Source organism: Pygocentrus nattereri, chromosome 17 (assembly GCF_015220715.1).
Source record: "Pygocentrus nattereri isolate fPygNat1 chromosome 17, fPygNat1.pri, whole genome shotgun sequence".
In the NCBI taxonomy this organism is placed as follows: Eukaryota; Metazoa; Chordata; class Actinopteri; order Characiformes; family Serrasalmidae; genus Pygocentrus; species Pygocentrus nattereri.
In genome coordinates, this window is record NC_051227.1 from 37,907,663 (window position 1) to 37,932,243 (window position 24,581).

General features: G+C 42.0%; 2 protein-coding genes across 2 annotated transcripts in view; one reads left to right on the top strand and one right to left on the bottom strand.

Moving 5' to 3' along the window:
- The first annotated feature begins 1,821 nt into the window (after nucleotides 1–1,821).
- Nucleotides 1,822–24,581, top strand: part of dyrk1ab (dual-specificity tyrosine-(Y)-phosphorylation regulated kinase 1A, b) — a 31,383-nt gene continuing 8,623 nt past the window's right edge. The window contains exons 1-3 of the mRNA XM_017711037.2: nucleotides 1,822–3,053; nucleotides 21,655–21,851; nucleotides 21,968–22,060. Coding sequence (XP_017566526.1) covers nucleotides 21,732–21,851; nucleotides 21,968–22,060 — 213 coding nt within the window. The 5' untranslated portion in view covers nucleotides 1,822–3,053; nucleotides 21,655–21,731. The remainder of the gene's footprint in view (nucleotides 3,054–21,654; nucleotides 21,852–21,967; nucleotides 22,061–24,581) is intronic.
- On the bottom strand, nucleotides 15,608–16,909 carry LOC119265758 (mucin-1-like). Its single transcript, XM_037546497.1, has 2 exons — nucleotides 16,851–16,909; nucleotides 15,608–16,334 (listed from the first exon to the last, which is right to left on the bottom strand). The coding sequence occupies exons 1-2, from the start codon at nucleotides 16,907–16,909 to the stop codon at nucleotides 15,608–15,610; spliced, it is 786 nt and encodes a 261-aa protein (XP_037402394.1).

The following is a 24,581-nucleotide window of genomic DNA, read 5'->3' on the forward strand; positions in this document are numbered from 1 at the left end:
AGTGCACAGCACAAAGCCAGCATTCATGATGGTATGGGAGTGCATTAGTGCACATAGCATGGACGACTTAGACATCTGTGAAGGCACCGTTAATGCTGAAGGATATATACACGTTTTGCGATCCAGATAACATGTTTTTCAGGGAAGGCCTTGCTTATTTCGGCAAGACAATGTCAAACCACATCCTACGCAGATTACAACAGCATAACTCTGTGGTAAAAGAGTCTGGGTGCTAAACTGACCTGCCTGCAGTCCAGACTTCTCACCCATTGAAAACACTTGGTGCATTATGAAATGAAAAACACGAATGAGTCCCCAAACCTTTGAACATTCTTTCTCATAGGGCTGGTCTCTTCTGAGGGGCTGCTGCAGCTCATCACAGTGTGGAGGAGAGCAGTGAATAAAACTGACTCCCCTAAGTGAAACTTCAGGAAACTTCTCCTTTTTAAAATAAATAATGAAATCAGTGTGTAGCCTCTAATACACTATTTTAGATATCTAACAAAGAGGAACAGCACATAACAAGCTTCAATCAGAAGGAAGTGGACAGTGGAATATTAAAATATCAACAGAAAGTTAAGAAAAATAGCAGTTTGACTTAAGCACTGACTTTGTAGTGGCTTTAGTTTTACTTGTACTTGTATTTTCAGATTCAATTGAATTTAGAGTCAGTAGTATCTTTAATTTTACTCAGTATGAATTTATTAGAGGTGGAGAGGGTGGTTGTGGGATGTGGTTATCAACAGGGCTGAGATGTAATGGACTACAAGTATTGGTGAAAATGTATTCAGAATACAGAAATTAAGCCTCTGTATTTGGTCCAAGTTACATTTTGTAAAGACTTTACAACACTTATCCACTAATAAAAAAATACAATCTTCAAAAGAAACACCTTAATGCCTATTTTTTATTTAAAATCTGTGCACTACGCGTAACAAATGTGTTCTTTAGACTAACTCTATAGAATACCTCAATCAACAGCTTCTTTACAAATACTGACGTTCCTGCTAAAGTCTGAGTAGACTGATAAATCAATGTGATTGGTTATTAATCTCAGCGTTACTGAGCTCTGCTAAAGCCTGAGTAGACTGATAAATCAATGTGATTGGTTATTAATCTCAGCGTTAAAGAGCTCTGCTAAAGCCTGAGTAGACTGATAAATCAATGTGATCAGTTATTAATCTCAGTGTTACTGAGCTCTGCTAAAGCCTGAGTAGACTGATAAATCAATGTGATCAGTTATTAATCTCAGCATTACTGAGCTCTGCTAAAGCCTGAGTAGACTGATAAATCAATGTGATTGGTTATTAATCTCAGCGTTAAAGAGCTCTGCTAAAGCCTGAGTAGACTGATAAATCAATGTGATCAGTTATTAATCTCAGCATTACTGAGCTCTGCTAAAGCCTGAGTAGACTGATAAATCAATGTGATCAGTTATTAATCTCAGCGTTACTGAGCTCTGAAGAAGCCTGAGTAGACGGATAAATCAATGTGATCGGTTATTAATCTCAGTGTTACTGAGCTCTGCTAAAGCCTGAGTAGACTGATAAATCAATGTGATCAGTTATTAATCTCAGCGTTACTGAGCTCTGCTAAAGCCTGAGTAGACGGATAAATCAATGTGATCAGTTATTAATCTCAGCGTTACTGAGCTCTGCTAAAGCCTGAGTAGACTGATAAATCAATGTGATCGGTTATTAATCTCAGCGTTACTGAGCTCTGCTAAAGCCTGAGTAGACTGATAAATCAATGTGATCAGTTATTAATCTGTGTATATAATATACAGCCATCACTCCCTTTTCACAGCATTCTCCCCAACCACGTTTATTTCGGGCAGATAACCTGAACAATAAAGTCTGTCCAGTAGAAGAGGCAAAACACATTTCCACTGGACAACGTCAGAGAAATATTTCACTGAAAAATCAGATGCACAGTTTTCACGGAACCTAGCCAAGACATGTTTGGTGTCACTGGAGGTGCGAGGCCACCATCACCTTTCGAGAAGCCTCTGCCACAGCTCGACGCACCAAACGCGTCTGCGGTGAAAGGGAATCTGTCCGTTTTCCAGTAAACCGCTGCTTTAACTTACTAAAGGACTCCCTGTTCTGAGGAGCCCCGCTGATCCTCGCGGACCGACCGCGGTCGCGAGCATTACCGCTGTGTTCAATCGTCATTGCTACATCCGGGTAAGTTGCCGTTTGATTGACAGTTTCCATAGTAACAGCACAGGCTGTCGCCATTTTGTCGGTGGCTTTTTTTTCCCACCTTTTCAAATGTTTTTGCTTCCCGCCGGAATAACGCGGTCATATGTTCTCACGAGTGACAGCTTCGCGGGGAGAGGTTCTCCGGCCGTGTCCGACTGAGAAGACCAGGGACCGGGGGTTCGGAGGGTGAGAGGAGCGGGTTAGGCGGTACCGAGCCCTCCGAGCGAGCGAGCGAGCTAACGCTGCTCTTCTCCTCCGTGTGTGTCTCGTCTCCGCTCCGCTCCGCTCCGCCGGGCCGCTCCGCCGCCTGCGCAGGTCTGGAACGAACGCGCGCCATTTTGTGAAAACTAACATTAAAATCTTGTGGAAAAGCGGCGGATTCGTTTCGCCCTTGCCCGTGCGCCGTGTCAGCTGAGTGGCGTTATAATCCGCGCTCGGTCCCGAGCCAGCGGGAGCGAGAGCGCGCTCCGCGGTAACCGAGCTAGCGGCTTAGCCACATTCGTTAGAGTCACCTAGCTTAGCTTAGTTTAGCTTAGCTTAGCTGGCTGGCTAACGTCCGCCAGCGCCGTTAATCCGAAAGTTGGACGCCTGACCGGCCATGGCTGCTTCACAGAGGACGACCGAGGCTCGGAAAATCAGGCTGGGCTGCCATTTTGATGCCCGTTGGCTGCGATAAGAAACGTTTAGCCGGATAGCCAGCTGAGCTAGATTGGCCAAGCTAGCTAACGTAGCTCCGCCTGGACTGGAAATTTTGGGCATCTCGGTCATCGCGGCTAACCGTGCAGAAGCTGGACAAGGGGCTTCACCTCACTGGCTCTGAGACTTTAAATGAAGATCACACCATCAAAGGTAAGTGCTGTGCGTTTAATGCTGCTGTCAAATGGCTTAAGACGTAACGTGATCTCGAGCAGTGCTGGCCTGGCTTGGGTTGGACCCAAGGAGCCCGTCGTTAGTCGGTCTGCTAACCTAGCCGCTTCAGCTCGGTTACGTTAGCTTGTTGCTAAGCTGGCTTGATCCAGCCGACGTCTGTGGCCTGCAGACTGGGGTTAGCGCTTGCGCTGCTGAATCTAAGGCCAGCTGAATATCGCGTAGGTTGTCGTTTGGTTATACGCCTGCAGAACAACCTTGCTGCCATGTAAAATTAGTGGCGGTTGTCGAGCTGCCTGACCCGTGTAGAGAACTAGTTAACTAACTAGATAACTCGCAGACAGGAGCTGCGTTTAGCCAGGTTAGCTAGCTTGGTTCGCTGCTGGGTCAGACTGACATGGTTGGCCACGACGTACCGTCACATCAGACTGAGTGGCATAACCGTCAGACCTTGTGCGTCGATGGAAAAGTTAGCTTTGCTGGTCGAAGGGAGTGATCAGTTTGGGTGGACCAGAGTTTTGTTGTGCGTTCGCGTAGCCGCTGGTACATGTCAGCTGCCAAGTCATTATTTTGACCGGTTTTGACATCAGCGTTGTCCGATCATCCTGTCTTCCATCATGTTATTAGAGTAAATGCCAAGTGTTTGTATCATAATGAAGGACACATGCCGCTTAAGGTGAGATGCATTTTGATCAACCACACAGCCTCCAGCTTAGTTGGCTTGTTGTTAGGATGTAGCCTACGCTTTTATAGCCCTTACATTTACATTGACTTTTACAGCATTTAGCAGACGCTCTTATCCAGAGCGATTTACAAGAAGTGCTTTGTCTATCTAGAGAAATTGTCTTTGCTAGTTACCACCAGGTTAGAGAAAAGCCAGTCCTGAGCTCAGATACTGCTAGAAACAAAAGTCACTGTAGATACAGAGAGAAACAGAGTTGAACACAGAACTCTGTGCCATTCAGTGCAATGCAGTACACTACAATACACAGTGCAGTACAATAAAATATAAGTGCAGCTTATAATTCAATGCCCTGTGTCTGCCATCGCTCCTGTTGTCAGAACGTGTTAATCCGGTTATTAGGAATATGAAATCTCTTCTGTTGTAAAGCCAGCCTGTGTTTTATTTAGCCAGTAAAACCATCACCAAGGGCTCAGACAGTTGAAATGCTTGTGTATGATCATGAGAGAAAATGGGAAGAAATGTCTGTAGCTCTGTAGCCCAAAGCTGGTTTAACTGTAACAGAAATTAGAGGTCTTCCAGGACATGAAAACATTAGGTCTGAGTGTTATGAGGCTGTGTTTTACTAATCTAGGCCTTGGAGACCCTCAGATGGTCTGCATTTTTGCTCTTATCCGGCTCTCAAGACACCTGGTCCAAGTAATGAAGAACACTCGGTACCCGTGTCAGGTGTGATGGGAGCACAAATGCCGGTTGCTTGGTGGTGCTATTTGTTTGTTTCATCTTTGATTCCAGTGACCCAGATCAGAACTTTGTCACAGGTATGGAGTTGAGTGCCTCACCCTTGTTCTGTGATGGCTGATTGAGTTGATCGAGGTCTGATTATCATGGCAGGTGTAGTAGTTTGGAAATTTGACGACCAGGATCAGAGCTGAGCCTGGTCTGTTCATAGAATTCCTGCCTCCACAGTGCTTGACATTTTGTGTTTAATGCTCCCCTTGCCATCATTTTTACAGCAAGGAAGATGTAGTTCAGTATTAGATCACAGAATAGGGCTCTAAAGGGCTGGTGGCATTACTTTAAACGGGCCTGTACTACACCGAATTTTGGCACAATTTTAACCCTGAATTTTCCCTACTGGCAGAATTTCTCAATTTAAGCAATTTTCCAGGTCGGAAGCTTGATCGGAAGTGAGCGTCTCTTAGCGCGACAGGAGAAACAAGTTCAACTTTAGCCGTTGGGCTCCACAGTGATCGGGGGCCTTCAGATTTCTTCACACGTGTTGGATTTTTATAAAACAGAATCTTCGAGTCCTGTACAGCGAGACACTGGCTGTGTTTACATGCAAAGATTTTTGCCAATCCGATTGAAAACAATCGGATTACAGACTCAGACTGTTTTCTCTGATGAAAATCTTCGTTTACATGCCGACTACAAGTAATCCGATGCAGAATGACGCGCATGCGTGGAGCAGCGCTGAGAGTGAACGTTACCATGACAGCGAACATCACGTGAGGTCCAGTCCGCGTGAGATGAGTGTCCAGTTGGCGCGCTTGTGTTTTTAATGGCTTTAAACTGACGTCAGGCTCAGAAAAACGTCCTTCACATGCACTTATAAAGGAAGACGTCCTGCTCTGAGACACATAAGCTGGACGTCCGTCCCGCCGCCGTCTTTTAAAGCTCAGAGTATAAACCTCGTCTCCTCCGCAGACCCGTTATAAACCTTTCGCTGTGACGCGCCGCGCATGCGCAGAACGTCCTTACACCTTCCGATTGGAGTGTAATCGGATTCAGGCGTTTACACGGCTATTATTCTAATATTTAACAGATTATTCAGAGTTTTACCCCCCCCTCGTTCAATCGGATAGAAATTCCAATTGGCCTCAATCGGATTAGTCTATTCCGACTGAGGTGTTTACATGAACATATTCTATTCCGATTGAGCTATTAGTCGGATTATTAACGGATTATCAGGCTGCATGTAAACGTGGCTAGGCAACAACCAATGGGAGAGCTTGTTTTTGTTTGGAGCTAAAATAGTTATGTGCACACATCTCACAAGTCCTCACAACACGCATACAAGAAATTCTGTAAAAGACCAAATCTCCATTTCAGAAATACGTTAGGATTTTAAGACATTCAGTGTACGGCCAGTATGAAATTAAATGCACCTATAAAATAGTAACAACTAAGTATTTGGACAGTAAGATAAAAAAAAAAATTATTGATAGTAAGTCAATGACAATCTGAATAAATACCCAGTAGACCTTGTAATATGTAATATATAAAATTAAAGTGTTTGTCTTCTCATAGTTTCTGTGATTTATAAAATCCTAACTTGCTTTTGCGTTGAAACAAGTGGAGCAAGAATTTGGCCAGCCAGGGTAAGTCGTGGCTGAGCCATATGTATTGTTGTGATAGGCGATTGCAAGTTGATGGGGAATATTTTGATTATTGCTTCTTATATTATTACATTATTACATTGTTACGTCATGCTTTTGTCCTTGAATTTGCATGAGTGACCCACAATGTACTGACCAAATAAAGCAGATCTTACCATTTTAGGCGTTTTACGGTTGTATGATCTTAACTTCACCACTATTTAGTGAAAACAGTGTCAGTGTCAGTATCAGGGCTGCACGATTCTTGATTAAATCACATCTTTTTTTTTTTTTCCCTAAAATTGAAACCACAATTCTCACAATTGCTCAGCAAAGCAACTTTGTAAATAGCAATATCTATTATTACACTTACTACATTTTACTGATAGTAAAACTCTGAAGAATGTGCAACAGTAGCTCAGAGATGAGTGTAAACATCTATTACTAACTTGGAAATAAATCTGTAAATAAATTATAAAAGACTAAGTGATTATTGGCTACATTTAACTTGTGTCTACACTCATTGAAATTTTGATCATCTCCACTTAATCTAAGTAAACTTTGTAGTTGTACAATTGGTCTGTTTTTGAACAGGGTGAAAGTATGCAGAGAAACAGACGGTCTACCGTCTCGAAAGTATGCAGAGAAACAGACGGTCTACCGTCTCGAAAGTATGCAGAGAAACAGACGGTCTACCGTCTCGAAAGTATGCAGAGACGCAGACGGTCTACCGTCTCGAAAGTATGCAGAGAAACAGATGGTCTACCGTCTCGAAAGTATGCAGAGACGCAGACGGTCTACCGTCTCGAAAGTATGCAGAGACGCAGACGGTCTACCGTCTCGAAAGTATGCAGAGACGCAGACGGTCTACCGTCTCGAAAGTATGCAGAGAAGCAGACGGTCTACCGTCTCGAAAGTATGCAGAGAAGCAGACGGTCTAGCGTCTCGAAAGTATGCAGAGAAGCAGACGGTCTACCGTCTCGAAAGTATGCAGAGAAACAGACGGTCTACCGTCTCGAAAGTATGCAGAGAAACAGACGGTCTACCGTCTCGAAAGTATGTAGAGACGCAGACGGTCTACCGTCTCGAAAGTATGCAGAGAAGCAGACGGTCTACCGTCTCGAAAGTATGCAGAGAAGCAGACGGTCTACCGTCTCGAAAGTATGCAGAGAAGCAGACGGTCTACCGTCTCGAAAGTATGCAGAGACGCAGACGGTCTACCGTCTCGAAAGTATGCAGAGAAGCAGACGGTCTACCGTCTCGAAAGTATGCAGAGACGCAGACGGTCTACCGTTTCGAAAGTATGCAGAGACGCAGACGGTCTACCGTCTCGAAAGTATGCAGAGACGCAGACGGTCTACCATCTGTAATTGTGGAACCGCAAATTGCACCTATATGGTAGGTGGAGCTGACAAAATGGGCAGTACTTTGTCACTGAATTTCGGTCTTGGTAATATTGTTTATTGTGATAATTCTGCAGATAAAAATTGTTGGACTAAATTTACAGTATTGTTGAACTTTACTGTGAACCCTAAGTTATCTAGGGCCAAGGGCCTCTTGTATGTATATGGAATGTTTCAGCCGAAATATTGAAATAATTATACCTCTTTACAGAGGTGCCGGCGTTGTGATGACATCCCAAGCAAATGGAGCTTGAACTTGCCACTGAGAGATGAAAATGCCAACTACAACACTAACCAGCGCGAACATGTGAAGTGTGTTGTATGCCTTCGTGTTGAAGAGCTGGACTGCGGGTGCGTTTTCAGTGTCCAGTGGGTTTTGCGGTTAATTTCTAACGAGGCAGCGAGTGCCCCTGTTCCTTTGTTTTGCTGTGAACATTGGCCAGTTTGGAAATGAAGCCGAGCGTGGACCCGAGCCGCGACTCCACCGAGTTTCGTGATGAAATGGCCCACGATAAAGTATTTATCTTCTTAGTCTATTCTGGCTTTGAATCGAGTGTTTGAGGTGGTATAGCTGGCTAGCTTATTTGTGTTTTGTTTGTAGTTATGAGGAAGATTTTCCAACTTTTCACGCCTTTTGAAGTAAGGAGTCAGGAGAGTCATACTGAAGCATCGCTTTATCTAACTGGCCAGGTGATTTAAACCAACCTGTTGCCCCTTTTAAAAGTGCAGTTTTACAGGAAAATTTAGCAGCAATTAAACAGTAACAAGTTAAATGTGAACACAACCCGGAGTTGAAGTGTTGCAGCAGTCCACCTGCCCGTGATCTAGTCCAGTTCCCACTAATTACCGAGAGGACGCATGTGTTAAAAGAAACACATACAGTGGCAGAGAAAACAATGACGTTTTGATTTGGTTTCTGTGGCTTTAATTTTTCTTTTTACTGTTTGAGGTTTCAGTTTTTGAATGAAATTTATCACTGTACTGTAATTTTTACATTATTATAGTGGCGTTTCAGCACTATATTAGGCACCAGTTATTGTGGGTAGTGAAAATGTAATTTATATGCCATTCTTTCTTAATATAACCCAGCTGCTCAACAGAACGGGGCTACGTTGTCATATATCGCACTTCATAATGTGCCAGGCCAGTCTGGCACCTGCTCTGTCTTACTATGAAGCCATGTTTTTGCAACACATGCAGAATGGATCTTGGCATTGTCTTGCTGGGACAAGCACGAAAGTCCATGGAAAAAGACGTCATCTAGACGGCAGCATTGCTCCAAAAAGCATATGTACACTTCAGCATTAATGCTGCCTTCCCAGATGTGCAAGTTACCCATGCCATTGGCAATAACTCTCCTCCGTACCATGACAGATGCTGTCTTTTAACCTTTGCGTTGGTAACAGTCAGATTGTTCCTTTTCCTCTACAGCTTGGAGAACGCAGCGTCCGTTATTTCCAAAAACAGGTTGAAAGGTGTACCTGATGGTCTTTGTTTGCTTATGTAGCTGCAGTGACAATCTGTGTTTACAGACAAGGGTTTTCCGAACTATTCCTGAGCCCATACAGTTAGATTCATCGCAGAAGCATGTCTGTGATGACGTTTTCAGTGCAGGGCTGTCTGAGAGATCACAGGTTTTCGGTGTTGGTTTTTGACCTTGCCCTTTGCACACAATCATAATGTTATGGGTGGTAGAGGGTGAAAATTCCTAAATTCCTTGCAGTTGTTGTGTTTTGAGAAATGTTGTTCTTAAACTGTTGTACTATTCACTCAGAGTTCACAGAGTGGCAGCTCGTTTTTGGAATGTGTGGCCACCATCAAATCTGGAATTAGAAAACTTTTGCAAAAATCAATAAAGCCGATGCGGTAAAATGTCAGATCTCTTCTTTGTGCTGTTTTCAAATAAATTCCTAAAAAAGACAGTTTACAAATCACTGCTTTCTGTTTTTATTTGCATCTTATCCACTTTTTTGGAATCGTTTTTATACATGATTCAGAAAACAGTTCAAAGGAACTGTTGTCTCTTTGAAAAGTCAAATGAATTGATAGCACCTAAAAAGTAGATTGCCGTCTTCCCACTTCCCCGTTTTTTAGCCTTTGACAAACATTATTTATTTATTTATTTATTTATTTATTTGTTTATTTTGAGCAACGCATGTTGTGAAGGCTTGCGTAAGTGAGCGTAATTTGTTATAAGGCATGGAAAGCCTAATTAATAATAATGCTAATCAAAACCAAACCAAAATAAGTTGGGATCTGTATGGAAACCTGCCTGGGTTGAATACTGCCTGTTAAACAAAATGGTCCTGAATTTTTTTAAGCTTTCACTCAAGCATTAATTTCCAGCTTATCCAGAGACTTGACAGATTTTTACTTTACACCCACTGATGACTCCCACGGTTATCCTCACAAATGATTTGTTGTTGAGTGGATGACAGTGTGAATATGTTCGTTAAAAGCAAAGTAAAAACCTGTAACATTCATAATGGTACAAGAAACAAAGTGTATTAAAAAAAAACAAACACACTTACCTGTTTGTTTCTTTACTGTACCCCTGTTGGCCTACAGTAAAGAAAGGAGAGGGCTTAAAGTTCTTCCATATGTCACTAGAGGGAGGTAAACACAGCATATTTCTGTACTGAAGAAGCGTTTTGAGAATTTAAGTTCTGTTTTTGGAACTTGCCACATCTCTCAAGGGTGAGTGCAATTTTTTGGGACTGGAAGGGGAAAAAAAAACAAAAGATTTATATTTACACGCACATTTTCTAAGCCGCTTCTCCCTCAGGGTCATGGGGGGTGCTGGAGCCTATCCCAGCGGTCATTGGGCGGAAGGCAGGATACACCCTGGACAGGTCGCCAGTCCATCACAGGGCAGAAAGACAGACAGACACACACAATCACACACACACACACACACACACACTCACACCTAGGGGCAATATAGCATGTCCAGTTGGCCTAACTGCATGTCTTTGGACTGTGGGAGGAAACTCACGCAGACACGGGGAGAACATGCAAACTCAACCCAGAGAGGACCCCGGTCGCCCGGCCGGGGAATCAAACCCAGACCCCCCTTGCTGTGAGGCGACAGCGCTACCCACTGTGCCACTGTGCGGCCCAGATTTATATTTATTTTTAAATTAATATTAATCAATATTTGATATGATTGATGTTTCCCCTGTGGTGTTCCCCTGTGAATATTTCATGTTCAGAGTTCTCCCGTGAGCAAAATGCTTTGCACCTGTGTGAGGTTATTAATTATGCGCGAATACAAACATGCAGATTTTTTTCAATGATATGTGCCACCGGCTACTGTATTTACAGGACATGATGAGAAAATCGGCCACACATCCTGCCTAGCTGCCAAGTTTAGTTAAGAATTGCTGATTTGACTGGATGTAAATTTCAGAGGTTAAAAAAATTGTTTTACTGCACAGAATTATTACAGTAATAAATAAATAAACTCAATAATAATAATAATAATAATAATAATAATCCTGAACTGGCTGAGGACGAAAATCCTCAACTGCATAACCATAAATTTAAAGTCAGGGCTGAATAATTTGATGTTTGAATGGTCTATCAAATATTCCCTTAGATCCATTCAAAAGTTCCTCAAGGAAATGTGCTTTTTGTTTCCCTTTAAAGATTAGATGGGAAATGCGCTTCTGTACTACAGTTTAGTAGTGTGCTTTGGTTTTGAGACAGTGGACCTGCAGGACTGACCGGTGTTTTGGCGAAACCACTAGCCTAACATGCACATGGCGACCACCATGCTTCCTCTTGTACTGCCTGAGAAGCTGCCTAACAGACAAGGCCATGGAAGTGTGTGAAACAACCCGTGGACCAGCTGGTCCTGATGGCTGGAATGTCTGTAATTACGCATTCCAGCGGTGTCTGACAGTCAGAAGTGTGAGTATATGAGACAAATGACTGGAGAAATTTAACAAAGCTGCAGTTGGCTTCTTTTGTAATTACCTGTTCCACCTTAAATGGTGCAGCAGTTACATTTAGGTGCCTGTACAACTTTCAGGTAAGAAATTAACTTCAGCCTTGTAGAAACCTGCGTAGTTTTATGTCTTCTCAGAGTTTTTTTGGCTTGTTGAGCTGTAGTTGAAGGTCCTCCAAAGTCACATATAAAGCCGTTTGATTTAAAATAACATGCTGCGCACCAGGTATCGAACAGAAACGCAGAGAAGCCGAGCAGCACTGCAGCTAAACCAGGCAGTGGTGTTCATGGTAGGTCAATGTGGTGTCTTTGCAGCCTGTTTTACAGCAAACTGCCATAATAACGTTTATGCCTCACAATTCTATTCAGTCAACCAGAGTAAAGTTGACATAAACTGACTTTGATTAAAAAACAAAACTAAAATGTTTTAGCAGGCCTACATGTCTCCACCTGTATTGGGGAAGCGGTTGGGATTGTGTGTTTAAGCCAAAATCCACACGGTGCCTCTTTGGTGGGAATCTTCCAAGGCGGAACAGTTAAAGTGACCGATGGCTTTGTGTCTGACTGACCGGTAGCAGTAACATTCTCTGTTCGCGCAGAGCCTCCTTCGTTGCTTTTGTTCGTTGGCTTACGTCACAGCTGTTATCAGAATGTTGGTGTCAGTGAACTTTTGTGAGGTTGAGTGAGTAAATAAGCACGTTATCGGACTGCATCCGTATCGATGCTTTCCTGTTTTCTTCTGTTTATGAAAGAGAGTGAGAGGAAAGTTACCGTACAGCACTTCTTCTGTACTTTACATTAATCTTGTGTGCATGGAACCATAAATAAATGCCATATGCTTTGGAGCTTCAGCTTGCCTTACTGTGAGTCTTTGCAATAAAATAATCAAGCTAAAGAACGAAGAAAATCGTGCTTGTGGGTGGCACGGTGGCGTGGTGGGTAGCGCTGTCGCCTCACAGCTAAGAGGGCCTGGGTTCGATTCCCCGGCCGGGCGGCCACGGTCCTCTGTGTGGAGTTTGCATGTTCTCCCTGTGTCTGCGTGGGTTTCCTCCGGGTTCTCCGGTTTCCTCCCACAGTCCAAAGACATGCAGTCAGGCCAATTGGACATGCTAAATTGCCCCTGGGTGTGAGTGACTGTCTGTGTCTGTCTGTCTGCCCTGCGATGGACTGGCGACCTGTCCAGGGTGTATCCTGCCTTCCGCCCGAAGACTGCTGGGATAGGCTCCAGCACCCCCCGCGACCCTGACGGAGAAGCGGCTTAGAAAATGGATGGATGGAGGAATGGATGGATGTGGTGCTTGTTACGTTTGGATTTTAGCCTAGGCCTCAATGATTTCACCCTAAATGCCAAACCCTGGTGTCAAAGATTGAAACCGCAGCTAATCTGGGTGCATCCCATTCTACACAAAAAGACAACGCAGGCAGTCCCACTACCTCTTACAAGAGCTAGCTCTGCAGGTATTTCCATGGGTCAGGGTTGGAAATTTGAGGCTCTGCTTCCGCTTCTTGCTCCTCTCATTAAAAGCTGTGTTGAACACTGTATTAATGTGTTCATTTTCAAATCTTGACGTGCGTTTGTTTGTTTTATTTATTTAGTTATTTATTTATTTGGCCATAAAAATCAGACTCCAGCTGAATAGACCGTTAGTCCCGTAGTTAAAATGAAAAGGTCTGTTTTTCCGTCTGGCGTTTGAACGAGGAACTGCAGGGAACTGTTTTTGTTTTGTTTTGGGGTTTTTTTTCCCGTCCTGCTCCCGCCCTCAACAGAAACATTTAGGCCTGCCCCTGCCCACTTAGTGCGGTCAAGGCGAACTGTCATTGTAACGGCGTAACTGAAGCCAAACTCAACTTGGTACACTTAAATATTAAAACCCTCACCATGCAAAAATGATCTTATTCATTCACGCAGAACAAAGCAACTGTATTATTTGCTGACGAATGACATCAGAGCTGAGTGCGCAGGAGAATGACGGCAAAGCGTGAATACAAAGCGAAGGTAGGCCGCAGCTTCATTCCCTCATGGAAACTTTTCTTGGGTCAGTTTTGTCTCCTCTGTACTTCTGTGAAGTTTTTGGGAGTATCCTAAGCTTTTTTTTTGGTCGGAACTACAAGCCACTATAGTGTCATGACACTCTCGCATTGTTTGTGTATAGCGGGAAGAAAGCTGCTAGCAGGTCTGGACCACTGGTCATGTGCGTCTGACATACAGTGAAGCAGATTCCAAGTCGAACAAGTTAATCATGACAGCATATGACACGGTTAAAAGAGAGAAACCGTTCACAGGCTGTCCACACAGGATGGACCCTCAAATGAAGAATGGATTGGCACTTGTTAGCCAGTGTTGTACCAACATGACTTGCAAAAGTTAAGGTAGAATTTACTAACTTATGCATGCAAATGATAACTTTAAAATTACTGATAACTTTATTGATAACTTTAAGATTATTGATAACTTTAATGTGAATGTATTTATAGTAAAATAGAAATGCAGGTCAGTGGCAGGAATTTGAACAGTATTGTTAAAAACGTTTGTCATGATTTATATAAGCACTGTGCGCTTCCAGTCCAGGAATTAAGCCACAGAAATGTTATTTTCTGTATTTTGCTGGGCTTGGCAGCTGTGGCTGTCAGACTGAAGGCTCCGTCATCTCTGTAAGCTGCAAGAATTTGCGCACTGAGCACATGATCTGATGCTTCGCAGCTGTTTAGAATGGCATCGATCATTCGAACTGTTTCACGGTTGTTATTTTACGTAGTTGTAGTTTTTATATGTGATTTAGTGATCTTACTACTCTATTTATGAGTGTTTCGTCCTGTTTTTGCCTACAGTGAGCTAGTTTCCCCACCTGCTCCCACACGCAACACTGAAAAGAAGTCCAGCGTCGCAAGATGTCCTGGTGGGATTTACTCGATATGGGCCCACACCTCATCTTTTAGTCCCAAGTGAAGTGGAATCAAGCAAATATATAATAATTTTGAATTCATGTTCACAAGATTTTTGGAGGAAACTGTTCAAAACACAGTTTGCGTCTTAAATAAACTGTGAGCTAGGTAGACTTGTCGGGTAGAGTATGCACTGAAGTAATTAGATTTCATTATTTTATGAAGGTAAAGTACCGCAGATGTTGGGTTCAAATAGACAATATTCTAAAATACCATTATAGCTCCAATTTGTAACCCATGAACTCATTGTCCCTTTTGGAAATCTCAAAGGGTTTTTTTAACTAATAGTGTGATTTTATTCATTGTAGTGGGTTTTGGTTTGGATTTTTTTCCCTGGATGATGTGAAATTATTAGGACGACACTGCGTCCAGGTTAGCTGCAGTGATTCTTCTTATTTTGTAGGGGAGTTGCCATAATGTGAGGTAGGGTTGGGCAGAGTAGCCTTGTCACATTATAGCTTCAGTATGTAAAACTACATAAAACTCAGTAAGTGCCATAAACATGAAGGCTTCTTGTAGCTACGTCAGATTTAAAACCCTAATGCTGGCCTACAAAGCCAAAAACAGACCAGCCCCTACCTGCATGATGGCAATGGTGAAATCGCGAACTGGACCACGAGCCCTTCGAGGTTCGAGTACAGTTCAGCTTGACCCGCCGTCCATGTGGGAGACAAGTATCAAGACTGCTCTCTGGACTAGCACCCAGGTGGTGGAACGACCTCCCGCTAGCTGTCCGTACAGCAGAGTCTCTTGCGGTCTTCAAATGCAGACTGAAGACTCAGCTCTTTATACAGCACTTAAATGAGCACTGAATTAAATATTGACGGTAATGTATTGTACTGCGCTTATGTATTGTATTACGCTGCTCTGTAGGACTCAGGACCGTCTTTCTCTCTAACCTATTGGTAACTAGCAAAGATACTTTCTCTAGATAGACAAAGCTCTTCTTGTAAGTCGCTCTGGATAAGAGCGTCTGCTAAATGCTGTAAATGTAAATCAAGGCTTTTACAGTTTTCATGCCATATCATCCTGGGTTAGTTTAGAATCACAAACATTAAAATAGGTGAATGCAGTGTTGGATTTTTAATTTAAAAATGTCAAAACATCTCTCTGACAGCAACTGGTGAATGTTAAACTGTTCTGCTAAATAGGAGAGAGAGGAGCTGGTTAGCAGTAGCTTAACTAGCATGATAACAGCGGAGTAAAGGGGTGGGTGGTGGCCGAGTGAAGGGCCGGGTGGTGGCGGAGTGAAGGGGCGGGTGGTGTCCGAGTGAAGGGGCGGGTGGTGTCCGAGTGAAGGGGCGGGTGGTGTCCGAGTGAAGGGCCGGGTGGTGGCGGAGTGAAGGGGCGGGTGGTGTCCGAGTGAAGGGGCGGGTGGTGTCCGAGTGAAGGGGCGGGTGGTGTCCGAGTGAAGGGCCGGGTGGTGGCGGAGTGAAGGGCCGGGTGGTGGCGGAGTGAAGGGCCGGGTGGTGTCCGAGTGAAGGGCCGGGTGGTGTCCGAGTGAAGGGCCGGGTGGTGGCGGAGTGAAGGGCCGGGTGGTGGCGGAGTGAAGGGCCGGGTGGTGGCGGAGTGAAGGGCCGGGTGGTGTCCGAGTGAAGGGCCGGGTGGTGTCCGAGTGAAGGGGCGGGTGGTGGCGGAGTGAAGGGCCGGGTGGTGGCGGAGTGAAGGGCCGGGTGGTGTCCGAGTGAAGGGGCGGGTCGTGGCGGAGTGAAGGGGCTGGTCGTGGCGGAGTAAAGGGGCGGGTCGTGGCGGAGTAAAGGGGCTGGTCGTGGCGGAGTAAAGGGGCGGGTGGTGGCCGAGTAAAGGGGCGGGTCGTGGCGGAGTAAAGGGGCGGGTGGTGGCGGAGTGAAGCGCAGATGAAAGTGTAAAGATGAGAAATTGATGTTAAAGTTACAGAAATGAACCCTGTTTTATGGTAACATTTAGCTTAGTGAGCAGAATACAGACTGTAACAGTGCCACACTGCATAGTGCAGGTTTGAATCCAACTAACTGGTTCTCTGCTGAAACAAGTGTTAATGGTTAAAAACTCATGTCTGAGAGTCGAGCGACTGATGTTAGTGACCGAAAGGAAAAACGTAACTTGTTCTGTGCTGTTTGTAGCTGTAATATGTTAACTAAGCTTATGATACCTTAGTTAACAGGCCAGAAGTGCCACACACCATTACAGGCTCGGTTCCCACCAGCAGATCTTCTAATTACAAGTGTTCTGAAAAAAACAACAACAACAAAAAATACGGATGCCTCACGGCCAATATGTATTGGGTAGACGCCATTTTCTCAGACACAAGTGCACATTTAGTTTAAACGTGCTTAAAAGGAGGACTCCGTTTGTCTGGTGTCAGATACATTGTTGTTCACCTCTCAAACTAGTACGATAGAATAGAGAAAGCCAGACGTCTCCTAGCTGTTGTTTGAATACCGTGATATGCTCCGACATGGATGCGGTAGGAGTGACGGCAGTAAGGCGGTGTGATCCATTACTGATCTACCAAGCCAGTTAATGTTTTGCTGTTTCTATTAAGCTGACATTGTTGAAAAACTAAACAGTTTAGCGCTGTTGTTGGGCGTTTTTTCAGCATGTGTAACGGGATGGCCTAGCACTCATCAATGGACAGTGAAAAGAAAAAAAAAAAAAAAAAAAAATATATATATATATATATATATATATATATATATATTTTAAGATTATGACTATTACAGAAATTCCAGCTGATTAAAAACAGCTCACCAGGCACTTTCTCCCACTCTCCCATGACAGATTTGTCAAATGTTCCATTGTTTGGTGAGTGTTTGTCGTGTTCTGACCATAAAGTATAGTATAAAACGACGATTAATCACTCAGGAGCAAAACTCAGCCTTCAAACTTTAAAGAAATAATGATTTGACATTTATTGAGATTCTGTAGCGATATCTAACGAATTTTGTTTATTTTGATAACATTTTTGGCCATATCGGCCAGCTCTAGGCTTAATTATGATTTAAAAATTGAGCATCTGAAGAAATGATGGACTCCAGTGGATATATGATGTGTATAGGTTGTTTTGGAGAGATTGGTTAACATTGCAGGAAGAGATAAAGGATTATAGTTTAGGTGTTTGCTGAAAGACAACAGATAGAAACAGCTTATATTTAATTCATAGCTATCTCCTTCCCAGAGTCATTATTTACACACTAGTGCAATATGTACAGTAAGACGTGTACACTTTTATGTGCTCTGCAGTTATTTTGAAGAAGCTTCTCTTTTGAAAAATTGATTTGATGATGTTCAGCTGAATGCTTTACAGTCCACAGTGTGTCATGGAATAATTTGCCTGTATAAAAATAGAAATATGTGTATTTGAAGTTGTTGAGATGGCCAGTAAATAATGCTGATATTGTGTTGATTTTTTTTTTTCTTTTCTTTTTGCATCTACCAGTCAGAATTTGACTAGTATTTCAGGGAAAGCAGGGCACAGAATGTGTCAGACGTTACAACATTCAACTGCTTTAATCTGTAAATGATAGTGTAATATATATTTATTGCAAGACTCGAAGAGTTCTAGATTAGCTTTGCTGTCGTTTAGGGTGAGGGGGAAAACGTGTCAACGTTTAGAAAAGACAGTGGGGACGGAGGAAATTTAGGAAAACTTTTCTAGCAGGGCGCATGAGAGTTACAGTTCATGGTGCAAAACCACCTTTTTCCTCACTTTTCCAAAACCGCCAGTCTAAGTGATGAAGCGCATTAAAAAAATAACAACTGTGTTAACAACTCGGTTAGTTGATTGACTACAACGCTGAATATTGTTGAGACTGTCAAATATAATAGGAACTACAGATTAGATCCGGTTTTGTGCTTTTGGGTTTAGTAAATACTAGAAGAAATAGATTGATGGTTATGAATAGCCAGCAGAGGGAAGCTCTCTCTGGTTTAGTGGTTGGTGTAGTGTAGTGGTTAACACCTTTGCCTTCTACACTGTAGACTGGGGTTCAGTCCCCAACCAGGGCAAGCACCCTACACTACACCAATAAGGGTCCTTGGGCAAGACTCCTAACACCACCTTGGCCTCCCTGTGTAAAATGATCAAATTGTAAGTCGCTCTGGATCAGAGCGTCAGCAAAATGGCATAAATGTAAATGTAAAATAATAGATAAACCAATGAAAAGACTACATTATGTTCACACATCCCACAGCTGGGTCAACGTTATCATACTAGTGGAATTCAGATGAACAGTGTCTGCTTTTAAAGCGAGCTACAAGGTTTCTGCATTAAATGTTGCTATGTAGTCACTTGTAGATCAAACATGCTCTGTGTCTGAAATGACTGAGGTATCCCATGTTTTATTAAATGTTCATACAGCTGTTTTAGCACATCAGCATCCTAACTGCTCTTGGTGAAGGTCACATACTGAGTTAAACATTATTGCATACATATTTACTGTAGTTTACACGTCAGTGTACGCTATCAAACTTAAATACTACTTAAAAACATAGTATGATTTATATGTTTTGGCTAGTTTCGATTCCTGTTTCTTATTTATGGGATGTTTGTGTGCACAAGTTTTCTTTTTTTTCTGCTTTCTAGGATATACCAGTCAGGTGCAGCTTCCACATGAAACATGAAAGCATTCTTTGTTAACTTTTCTAGAATCACTGTTCTCTTTTACTATTCACTGCGTGTGTGTGTGTGTGTGTGTGTGTGTGTGTGTGTGTGTGTGTGTGTGTTTTGTTTGTTTGTTCTAATATGCTGTCTAATGCAAATGGCTCACAGAACGTTATTAAATCTGCTTTAGGATGCTTTCGGGACAGCAATGCTTGCCTGCATTAATATTTTGAATCAATGAGGAAAATACACATTGGTTAAATGGGGAAACTTGCAAGTCATCCATGTCAGCCATAAACATAGTAGGGCAGAAACTTTTAGCCAAAGATGCATCAGATGTCACCTGTGCCGATCATATCAATGTTAACAATTATGGGAAATAAATAAATGATTAAACATGTTATGCCCTATTAGAGTTGGATTAGTTTTACTAGAGAAGGTTCGATACTGTAGTTTGACTGGCCGATGCGTACCGGTTAAAGAATCTCTGTAATTTCTGCAAATTACCCCAAATAGCCTAGATTGAAACATCAAAGTCCGAATGTTTACATCAACATTGTGCAACAAGTGCCGCACTTCTAAATGACGACACGTTGTGCGGTTAAACAGGCTAGCATTCGCTAGTAAAGTAGGTTTATTCAGCTTAATGTTGCTCAACGAGGCAGAAAACGAGGTGCGTTTTCGTTCTTGTAATTCAGCCATCACCAAAAACTTGTGGCTTCTGTGTTCTTGTCTTGAGGTGTTGTTTTCTGTGAAGCTGAAAATGGCTTATTAGCCAGCTTTATGTTTGAAGGTGATTCCTGCACCATTTAAGGTTGAATGGGAAATTTCAAACAAGAAGCTGGTGAATAGAAAGCCAAATTCAACGTTGTCCGTTTTCTGTTTCTGTAATTATGTTATTGAGATGTTTATTTTGAGCAGGACTACTATTACTGAGGAGCCCCGAGTTTGACGAATTATAGAAGGTAATTCGCTTCACAATTACTGCTTAGCAGACTTGCAAAAACTGTGGATATGGCAGATTCATATCGGATTAAAATCAGTTATTCAGTAATCACTCAAATTGCAGTACGTCCCAAGGTAATACTAATCCTGCTCGAATAGGGCTTTAGAATTAAGATATTACAGGATGTAAGTTGGAGGAAAAAACTAAAGCCAGGAAAGTATATAAACTGATTTTTAAAAATGTATTTTGTTAACTATTTAAAGACATTAATGGTTACATTTTTAAAATTATTATTATTATTGTATGTAATTTTATTCAGTCAAGGTTTATTTATTTATTTATTTATTTTTCATTTTTCATATTTTAGAATAACGGTGAAGCCAAATTATGAAATAACACGTATGGAATCACCGCAATGAGAGACAAAGTATTCTCCTGTCACATTTATTGGCATTATTTAATATTTAATAGCATTGTGTGTGGAATTTTTGGATCATTTCATCACTTTCGTTGGTCTCCTCATAACCTCTAAACGTTGGATGATTGAAGTGTTTGAATATCTGAGCTTTATTTTATTATGTTTAAGCTGGTTTGAGTGAGATGTTTCTTAATTAACAACATAAGTTGTCTTTGTGGTTTTGATAATTGGCTTGACAGTGGTTAAAATCTTTAGGAGGAGGAGATGAGTGGTTACTTGCAGAATCATACATGGGCTTCAGCATTATTATTATTATTATTATTATTATTATTAAATTCTCTGTTTTGATTTAGTTCTCTGCCCTAAATATTTTTTAGACTATACAGCAAGCATGCACATTTCTGTCCTCTGAGAGTGTGTATGAATGCTTTCCTCAATCTTAGTCAGGTCAGCTGAATCATTCTCTTGCTCCTACAAGACGAGCGCATGTTGAGCTTCTGTTCTGCCGTCAGTCTCCAGTGTGGTGGATGCTGCCTTGAAGTGTGCCAAAGTTCAGTTTTATTTCTTGTTTATTTCTTGTTTTCTTATTGGAAAATGGGAGCAGCTCTGCCCTGGCAACAAAAGTAGGCTATTTGCATACTCTTCCGTGATTGGCTTGAACCTTGATGGGCTTGCCAAATCACACTGTATCTTCTTGGTGATAGGCTATGCTAATTAGGTGCTGTTGCTGGGATTCTGAAATAGTGGTGGGATTCTGTGTGGCTGTACCGCGTTGTGTTGCGTAGTGAAGGATGCTGACAAACGAGCTTTCTAATAATTATCAGAATTTACTCTTAAGAGGGCAAATTTGTGAAAAATGTGTCCACTTCAGCGTTTACAAACTGCTGTGTAGTCTTACTGAATATAATATTGAGGTTGGTAAGGAGCTGATAACTAAATATTATTTATTCTGGTTTTATTTCAGCTGAATCTAACTACATTCCAGCCTCCCTTTTTCTTGGACAGAGATGTGCCTGTCCTGCTGTCCTGCTCCTAGATCTTAATCGATGCCTCTGTACTTCACCTATATACTGATAAAAATATATTTAGTGTGCTTAAGTTAAATATAATTATTGTAGTAGTTTATTATTATGCACTGAATATCTGTATAATGAGAAGCATGGACAAATCTATGTAAGACTGTGCTGCTATTGTTAAAAACAGGAATCATCCCTTATTCATATTTTTAACAGTGCTGCATTGTTCTGATGAGCACTAATATCTGTTAACTTTCTCCTAGGGGGAGAGACCTCAGCATGCAAACCTTCGTCCGTCTGGCTTGCACCCTCTTTTTCTTTCAATGCTGCTGGTCTTCAGATGGCTGCTCCGATGCCTCATTCGCACCAGCAGTACAGTGACTGTCACCAGCAGAGTACAGACCAGTCTGTCACTGTACTGCCATACAGTGACCAGACACAAGCACTCACTGCCAACCAGGTACTGGGTGCTCATCTGTAAACCATAAACAGTTTTCATTTTTTCCCACTGACCTTTTATAAAAATGATGTTCTTCATTTCTGTTTTCTCTTTCATCCCTTTCTTTTTAAATACAGAGGCACATGCCCCAGTGCTTTCGTGACCCAACTGTAGCTCCTTTAAGGAAGCTCTCCATTGACCTGATCAAAACCTACAAACATATTAATGAGGTAAGAGTTGATGTTTGTTAGATCTCTGTTCTTCTGAATGAATGCATGATCTCTTCGGTTTTCTGTACTAGATACTTAAACAGCCATTTAAAACACTACACTACACACACACACACACACACACACACACACACACACACACACACACACTGTTTAAGAGTGTAGTGGCAAGGTGACAAATTATTGCACCCACAATCACCAGCGAGTACAGATGTTTTTGATACAGCCCTAGGATCTGTGCAACAAGTAGTCGTTTTTTGATCAATTTGATGCTTAAAATATCCAAAATGGGATTTGAATAACTAACATTTGCTACTTTTATGAATTCATGTACTTCCATAGGAAAATGAATGTTTATCAAGCAGAATGTTAAGTTAGCTTACCTGCAGCATGCAGAAGCCAGCTCTGCACACTGGACTTGTTGGAGATTGGGTTTGGCACAGATTCCGAGACTCTCACGATTTCAGCCAACTATATTACTTTTAACTCAAAGAGTACAAAGAGCTTTCCTACTGCTCCAGATTGTCAGGTACCTGGCGTCTTCTCAGTTGCATTTGTTACCAAGAATAAATGAGAGTGTGGTAACTAGCTGTCTATAGCTGTAGGAAAATTATTCCGGCTGCACCGGGTAGTAAAGTCCCCGTGGTTGAATTTCGCTCTTGTATAAAGTGATTTTTAAGTGACTTAAACACCTTCTTTCCCTTGACCAGTGACGAGCGTTGACCCAAAAAAGTTTTTATTTTTAAGATGATGATTAAAGTGATGTTATCGCTTCTGCTCTGGTCACAGCTGAGCCAGCAGCCGTTTCAGGGTTGCCAGATCCCCCGTTTAGCTTTTAAATTCAACTTTCTGTTGAAATAATCATTTATCAGTAATGGTTTTCCATGGAATAGTATTTCAGTTAAGTTTAATGAAAAAAGAAATCTGGTGGAGGTAGAAAGATGTCAAAAAAGGAACTTTGACATGAGGACGTGATCAAACAGCAGTGACTGCTACATTGTGCTGATTAGCTGAACACATTTATAGTAGTGCTATTATGGGGGCATTTTAAGATAGTCAAGCCTTTGAGTTTATGCCAGTAAACATAAGAGCGTAACTTTTTGCGCCCATTTATAAACCACTGGAAATTCGGTAAAACAGTGTTTCCCAATGCACTCCTTGCAGACCTGCAGTGGTGCTGGGAGCAGGGATAAAGTAAAATTGTAGACACCCTGGGGATCCCTAAGGTCTGCATTGGGAAACTGGTGTAATACTTTTTCACAATACGCTTGCACTTACATGATATTTGCTTCGTGGGGATGCTGTTGTTGCTTTATTAAAGAACTCTATTTCTTTGTTTTCTTTTGGCTGCACCCTGAGGATAAAGCATGTCTTAGTGCACTTTATTCCCTTGGAGAATACTTACGTTTGCGTTAAACGTTTAATATCTGAGAGAACTGGACATAGCAGCGAAATACTCAGTCATTTTAACACATGGATGCACTCGGTCAGCCAGTCATTCATTCAGTCTCTCAGAAGATTTGTCTTAATGACAAAAAAGTTGCTGAGCAGGGTTTTGGTAAGGAGAGCTGTTTGTAGTTCATACTGCATATTAACATTATAATACTGCATATATAATATTTATAATCCTTTAAACCCATGGCTTGCAGACTTTATGCATATTCCTGTACTCATGCTTTTTAGACGTACAAACATACTTGTTTATTCCATGTAATTCAGATATTTCCTCAAACCTTTGTTGACTTTGACTAGTAATAGACTGCTTGTGTTTCAGGAACTTTACAATGATGTTGAAATAAGGACTGTTTAATTGCTCTTAGTGTTGCCAAATAATTTTAAATATTCAAAGATTCTGCAAGGTTTTGAGTCTGCATTTAATTATTTAATACAAGAAAATCAGCAGAATACAAACCATATAAAAAACCTCTCCTTTCAGACATAGCCTCATTAAATGTAAATGAAGAGGTTAAAACTTAAAATGTGTGAGCAGAAGAAACGGCGACTCAAAAATGACAAAAATGGAAGCTCAATGACGGATGTCACTAAGACCGCATTCACACAGCAGGTAGAAGTTGCCCAAATCTTATTTTCTCATCAGATCGGATTTTTTTTCTTGGGCTGTTTACAATATCTTTCAAATATGGCCTGTACGCAACAGTAGTCTGAACAGGTCGTGCTCCTAAACTGACCTGTATGTGCAAAAGACCAATGCCTCACGAGGCACGCTCCTCCAAAGCTAAACAATAGAGTCAACGCTAACCGCATTTCCCGGAGGTTTCAGCTTCGTCTTCACCAGCATCACAGGAGATCATAAGAAGTTCCGGGAGCTCACAGCTTAGCTTATCACCCTGAACGTGTTCAAGCTTGCCGTAAAAAGGGCACATTATTTGCCCACAGCCACTTCTTTGGTCCGCGTACTTGCTTTCTTTAATCTTGGCTCTGACTTAACTTTTTCTTTGACGCAGCAGCCTCATCATTCTGTGGCTGCATTTGGTCATTTCTTTCCATCTCTTCGAACACA

What these genes read in the sequence shown, in the direction of transcription:
- LOC119265758 (XM_037546497.1), bottom strand. Translation starts at nt 16,909, where the DNA reads ATGGATCACACCGCCTTACTGCCGTCACTCCTACCGCATCCATGTCGG. An exon ending in CCATGTCGGAGCATATCACG is followed by an intron (nt 16,335 to 16,850) that starts GTATTCAAACAA and finishes ACCATAAAACAG; the next exon opens with GGTTCATTTCTGTAACTTTA.